The sequence below is a fragment of the Priapulus caudatus genome, unplaced genomic scaffold (genome assembly GCF_000485595.1).
Source record: "Priapulus caudatus unplaced genomic scaffold, Priapulus_caudatus-5.0.1 Scaffold6, whole genome shotgun sequence".
NCBI lineage: Eukaryota > Metazoa > Priapulida > Priapulimorpha > Priapulimorphida > Priapulidae > Priapulus > Priapulus caudatus.
In genome coordinates this window covers 1,147,786-1,154,821 of record NW_014577067.1, presented here as the reverse complement: position 1 = coordinate 1,154,821, position 7,036 = coordinate 1,147,786, and the positions used below count along the sequence as shown (strand labels likewise).

The window sequence follows — 7,036 nt, the reverse complement described above, 5'->3', positions numbered from 1 at the left end:
GCTGGGTCGGTTGTTTACTGTGCGGACTTAGACCCGAAATAATTCTGAATATTTATATGTGAAGTTATATTGGGGAGCAGAACGGAGTCATTGAAATTTCGTGAGATCGCATGCAAATGCATGCCGCTGAGAATGCGTGCGCCCGTACCGCCGCTATTGCGCGAAAAAAAACCTACCGTTACCCTTCGTAACATGGCTTTATACCTTGCTACTGATGATGTTATACATGTCATTCAATGCGTTATTCACTTCTTAAAAGATGTGGTTTTCATAAAACTACCGCTTCGTTACAACTTTCCAAAATTACATCGACCATTTATCAAACAATCAGACCAATCACAGCGAGTCTATCAGGCCTCCTGCAGCCGCCACAGCATACAAGCAAGAACAGGGCTATTTGTAAGACTCGCTCATGAATCTGCGTCGATTGTTTTGTAAATGCCGATGTATGATTTAGGAAAGGTTTACTGAAGCGCGTGTGTTATGAAAAACAATCTTTTTAAAGAGTAATAACGATTGAGGAATGTGATATCACATATCAGTAGGCAAGGTAAAGCCATGTAGAAGGGAACCGTGTAGGTTTTTTTTTCGCGCCAATAGCGGCGTACGAGCCGCATTCTCAGCGCATGCATTTTGCATGCAATCTCACGAAATTTCAATGAACTCCGTTCTGTCCCAATATAACCCTCACCAAAATATAAAAAAGGTTATATGGGACAGAATTATTCGGTCTACTGTGGACTGTGACTGTGAGTGTGACGGCCCAAGGATAGAGAACATGGGTCCCAATAAAACCAATGTGCCTAACCCCAACTCTAACCCTAATCCTAACCCTAACCATAACCCTAACCTATTATATTGATATAATATTATCTTTATATTGATGAAAATTACATTGGTTTTATTGGAACCCATGTTCTCTATCCTTGAAGTTGAACCAGTGTGACTGTCAGAACAGTCGTTACAGTATAATCATTAAAAATAACAAATATAAGACCTTTGCGTTCTTATCAGCTAATACTGATGGGTGTGAAAACTTTTCCCGGTGACTGGCCCCTTTTTGATAACATTTCGCACCATATTTACAAACATTTTTATTATTTTCACCGGATCCTTCACCGTCAGCCATATTTCCCGCCGGGAAATCAAGTGGCCACCCCTTGCGGAGAAATTCTAAACAAACTAAGGTCACTTAATGTTTTCTAACGGATAACGTTTCATTTTAATATATCGAACTTATAATCTTGGGTTTTTCTACATGACATTCCACATTCTTCTAACTACTATAAAAGCCATGATAAAAGCTCACACTCGATTTTTCCACGCACATATTATTAGGGTATTATTGGTAATACCACAATACCTACCAATAGATGGCAGTGTCTAACTGAATTTGTTTTGTCTTTTCTACTCAAACAAGTGGCGGCGGTTTAGGAATAAACAGCTGAGAAAGAAATGGGTAAGTGTGATTATACTACCAATTTAAGCCGTAGTGCTTGATGGTCATAACGTCGCTTACACTCGTTGCACTGTTCGGAGTTTAACGCGTTCCTACCGTAAAAGAGACGTAACATAACATTCAGATTACGTTCTAATGCAATGATTTTCAGCATTGCAAATTCATTAAACTCTTCACAGAAATCGCACAATCAAGATAATCACTGCTAATTTAATGACGTAATGTCTACTAACAATAACATACGGCGTTTGAATGCTATTTTATTTAGCCACGGCATGAATTTAGGATAAAGCATGGACTACAACCATGTTCTATATATAGCTGTGTGTACTGTCACACCAATATCAGGCACCGATGATAAATTCTACTCCTGCTAATATCCAAGTACAGTATTCAGTAATACAAACATTCATTACTGCCATTAGTCTAGCCGAGTAGCACTAGGCCTAGGTTCACCACAACAGCTTATTTCAATATTTGGAACCCTATACCACATCTCAGACATTAACTCGAGCCAATTTGTGTCGTACACGTTGTCAGAGGTTATAACCGGTTTTTAATAACATTTTTAATGAGACGTACCTGCCCAAGACTACATGGGCAATGTGCAAGGTGGTTGAAACTTGAACTCGACTCAATATATGCCTGCTAATGCCGGCACTACAATGACTGAAACGATCTGGCATCTTGCAGTCAAGGCAAACGAGTCCTTTTGCTATTCTGTTATGTTTTTGCTAGATACAATAATGTAACCCAACAAGAGTAGGGTTACAATGTGAGCCTATTCTTTTCTTTGGAGGAGCCCCTGAGTGATTCACTCAGGGCAGTTTTATGGTGTGTTTTTCGAGACTAAAACTTCCAAACTGGGTTTATTCTAAACATGAACCTTTCTCTGCTATCCTGGGACTTACTATGTATCACAATACTCTGTATTAAACTATTATAACCTGTTACAAAATGTTGAAGTGACGAGCGGCGATATTTCGAGCGCCATTTCTGTTGACCTGTGACGTACAGATTCCCAATGCGCATAGCGTTCGGCTAACTTCGACTCCAAGATCGAATGTATCATGGGATGCCTGCTGTCAGTCATGACGTCATGACGAAGTTAGCCGAACGCTATGCGTGTTAAGATTTGTGCCCAACTGTTGACGCACGGACGGACGCACGCACGCTCATGCGATTCTACAAGCTGCATCTTACTATGTCAGATGAGCTAAAAATACAATTCTGGGATACAGAAATGCTACTTCCTACGTGCGAGATATTTTATACCTAAAATAACAGCATTTATTTACTTTACACAAATAGTACAGTTATAGCCATGTATTGATGAATTGTAAACACGAAAAGGTCATAAATTTAAACAACTGACAATAATTAGGTATGCATAATTTACATAATTAATATTGGATTACAATGCATAGCCATCGGCACTAGATGGCGCTAAGTTCACTTCCGCTACGCCGATTTTTGAGATGAGCTGTGATAATCTCACCGAATAGTTCTCGCCCGATAAACTGGTAGCCCATAGGCAAAAGTTTAAGTATCGTCTTGTGGAGGTAGAGGGAGCCACATGAGAACATGTGAAGGCCAAGCTCGATGCCCATGCCGTAGTCACACTCATCATTGGCAAACTGCACGAGCGTCATCAATTCTTGGATGGGGTCAAACGCCGTCATCCTTTCTTCATCCGTTTCAGCTGCCTCAATGCGTGCAAACATCTTTTTCAATGCTCCTATAGAACATGAATTCCTCTAGATTAGTTTTTTTGTACTTGTAATTATTATAATCTGCACAGTGACATTAATTGAGTAAATAAATAAATAATTGGATAAATAAATGAGCAGATAGGGTACAAATTTATATAATGATATGCTGCAGAATAAATAGTTACAAAAATAATTGCTGTTTTCAAAAAATAACCTAATAGGGTATGTTGTTCACTTTTTAGTAAAAAAAAGGACCTCACAAGTTTGACTATAGACAATCAGAAACTACTTTTGTTTTGTCTGCACTATACATACGTTTACAAAACATTTCTTTACTCTTACTTCGATATTGTTTTGTTATCATTTTTCTCTGCTGCCAAATAACATATGGGTTAACTGTGACAGCATTTCGGCTACATGTAGTTAAAGTGTAGATTTCATGCAGAACGCAGCACCACCTGCTGGCCAAAAACTACCACAACTTATACAAAGCTTTCTTTGATCTGTGGCTACTTTCGTACTAGTCGTCTACACAGCATGAAACCAACCAGGCCAGTACACCACATAAACATTTATACTTCCATGTGATGAAATTGAATAAATAACACATTTTGCATTAACTACCATCTCTCCTATTAGAAAAATAACAGTAGTTTACATTGGCACTTGGTCTCTAAAAAAACGTGTTCACACAAATTGCTCACCAGGTGTCTCTGGCACCTCTCTGTATCCTACTTCATTGTCGTCCACGGGAACAACAAGGCCGCAACAATGGAACAGCTTACAGACGACTCGCTTAGACCTAGACTTCATGGTCTTCGTGTTCGCCTCTAAAGGAATCCCGTGCTTTGAGGCACAGTCCAACAAAGCCTTCTCGACTCTCTCCAAGTTGGCTCTGTGGGTTTTATCTTTCGTCGTCTTTTTCTCTCGGCCTATGTAAAGTCTGACGCACAAGGAAAAAAAAACACTGTCACAGAGTGTTGATGGCATTTAACCTCCCCAGCAAAACTCGACACCAAATACATTCAATTGATATGTACAAAATTGCAAACGATTTTGGTAGAGATTGAACACGTGTGAGATTATAAAAGCCACATACTTAACAGCTGAGAAAAGATTTTCTCCCTCGGGCGATATCTTACAGCCATGGACAGCGTTGTTTGATGCGGCAAACACTGGCAACGCGTCGGGCTCATCTCTAGAGGAAAACAACAAGATTAAAGCTGATTTACCATCAAATAAAATTTCCTATCTAAGCATTGTGATGATGAGCTTTCTCTCATCGGATTCCGTAAGTCGTAAACAATAGAGTGAGTAGCTTTTCTATCAATTCTTGCCGTCTCATGTCACGTATTGAATTGATAGCATCAATAAGTGATAAAAAGTAAGAATAATAATACAAGCATCAGTGAGACACACACAAAACAACGACAAGCCATCATATCATCCATTATTATCATTTTAACATATGTATACTCACAAGAAACATATAACATATGAGGATACATGCTTGTGTAACTATTTTATGGTAAGCTATATAATAAATATAATAAAAGTTTAAAACATGTAAAATAATTAAAACGTATACAGTTGTTCAAAAAGGCTCTCATGCTGGTATGTATTTCAACAACCACCTACCGGAAATATCCAATATGGAAACCTGACGTGTCATCTCCCTTCAAGATGGTTTGGAATTCGGGTGGGTCATAATAGTACCTCCAGTGCGTCAGGCAACTCTCGCGATCTATCTTTTCCACGTCAAACAAGCCCGATTGTACGTCGTAAGGGCCAACTAACGTCAAACCGATCGAGGAAATTGCATCTAAAATTCGAGAAGGATGATAACATTAGAATCTAACCAGATGAACAAGCCCGGTCTCTCTCCATCTTCCTTCACAAAGGTCCGTTCAACCATGAAAAATATCTTGGTGAGTCTGCGTTAAATACTCAATTCCGTCAGGTCATGTTAAAGTTTTATACGAAATTAAACTGAAAATATATATCGAACATGATGTGAACACCCCTGTATTGTACACTAGCTAATATTAACCCATGTTACTGAAGCACAATGCAAAGCTTTTGCCTTCAGGACTAGACATTGGTAAAATGCACTCTATATAAACTGGATAGTAATTCTAGCTTTCACACGCAAGTATTACAAGATACCTGCTGGTTTCTTTTCATCAAGCTCCGAGCAAAACTCCCAGAATTGATAAAAATCATCAGGCATCCGCACTCCAAATTTACTGAGGATGGCTTCAGTCACTTTCTCCTTTTCAACCAGTGTAATACCAGAATCTGCAGAGCATGGGGGGAATTTAGCGTATCATTGACAGACACAAATGCGTGGACTTGCCAAAGACATTCAATTTTGTTTCTATATGCAATGACTAACGCTTAAACGTTAACAAGTATTAATTTCTCAAATCTATGCTTCAATAATTACACAAACAGATCCATAAGACATACCAACCATGGAACCTCCATCTCCCCCGCTATCTCCCCTTTCTCTCTCAATCTACCCCTCCCGCTCTCTCTCTCCCTTTCTTTCTACCTCTTTCTGTCTCTCACCAGATGCATTTTCTTGTGTCTCATCAATATCCAACTTGGCCTTTTTTCTAGGTGGTCCCTGCAGAATGTATTACACAAACACTTTTTAACTTAGTGATGAACAAACTTTTTTTTAAACATTGTTACTCATTGGAAATAGAGCCCCGGGGTTAAGTTAGGGTAGGTATTTGGCAAGTTTTAATTTCAAATAAATACAGTGTTGTATTGTGGATGTGGTGAAAGATATACCATACCACTTTAGCATCAATTCAAAGATGAATGTAGCAGCACTGTCCAAGGCCAAGGCAGTTACAACCTTCAGTGACAATCTTCTAAAGGTGTGATAGTGAAGTGTAGGGTTAGGTTCATATTCGGGAAATTCTATCCCCCGGGCGTGGAGAGACAGTACCGCAACGTTGCAGCACTAGTGTTAGGTTTAGGGTTAGGATCAGGGTTAGGGTTAGGGTTTTTGCATCATGATATCTGTCCCCACACCATAGATTAACTTTTGTGGATGACGCCCCTATATATAGATATCCGATATATAGATATTTAGTGTTAGGGTTAGTGTTGGAGTTAGGGTTAGGGTTATGGTTACTGTTAAGTTTTGAAGTATACGTCAACTGCATCACGTGACCGTCCATCCACGCCCGGGGGATAGCAACACCCTTCATATTCTGGGAAGCACTATTTTAAATTCAAGCACTTGACGCAATACACAATCAAGCCACGTTGACTCGATAGCTGCTGTTTACATTGAAATTTCTGGCAGGACTTGTCACTGTCACTGTCAGACATTATGACATTGGACAAGCTGTACAGTAGCCACTGCCTGGCAGTGGTGGGCTAAGGGTTATACAATAATACATACAGATACACATATGCAGATCTACCTTACAACTCACATGGGCATGAGCACGGTAACCTGATCACTCAGAACAATATATTATTATTGTACCAAAAGACGGTTTTAGCAGTGCCTGTGAATATGTTGACTATGCAATGGCGGCGGCATGTGTTTACAGATGAAACGCTTCAAGTGCCTGTGGACTTAGCTCTAGTACTATAGCCCACGTTCATTAACTGCCGCAGGGCTATAGAACATTGTCAGCTCGATTTCGCTACTGCATTTGGACCCGATTGGTTCTACGAAAAATGGCTCAGAAAACACAAAATGATCTACATGGACATCTCACCTATCTTTTTGAACACTTTCCACAACTTTACACCATGTATTTATGCATTTAATAGCTTTATTCCTCACAAGTCAGCACTACTGACTGTACCATTTGAAATATTGTGGCGTGCAAACGCG

At 39.5% G+C, this 7,036-nt stretch overlaps 1 protein-coding gene across 1 annotated transcript in view; it reads right to left on the bottom strand.

Moving 5' to 3' along the window:
- Positions 1-2,724: 2,724 nt before the first annotated feature.
- LOC106805153 (UPF0609 protein C4orf27 homolog) overlaps positions 2,725-7,036 on the bottom strand; it is a 7,460-nt gene continuing 3,148 nt past the window's right edge. The window contains exons 3-8 of the mRNA XM_014806651.1: positions 5,743-5,801; positions 5,338-5,469; positions 4,810-4,993; positions 4,271-4,369; positions 3,876-4,114; positions 2,725-3,197 (exon numbers count right to left, since the gene is read on the bottom strand). Coding sequence (XP_014662137.1) covers positions 2,896-3,197; positions 3,876-4,114; positions 4,271-4,369; positions 4,810-4,993; positions 5,338-5,469; positions 5,743-5,801 — 1,015 coding nt within the window. The 3' untranslated portion in view covers positions 2,725-2,895. The remainder of the gene's footprint in view (positions 3,198-3,875; positions 4,115-4,270; positions 4,370-4,809; positions 4,994-5,337; positions 5,470-5,742; positions 5,802-7,036) is intronic.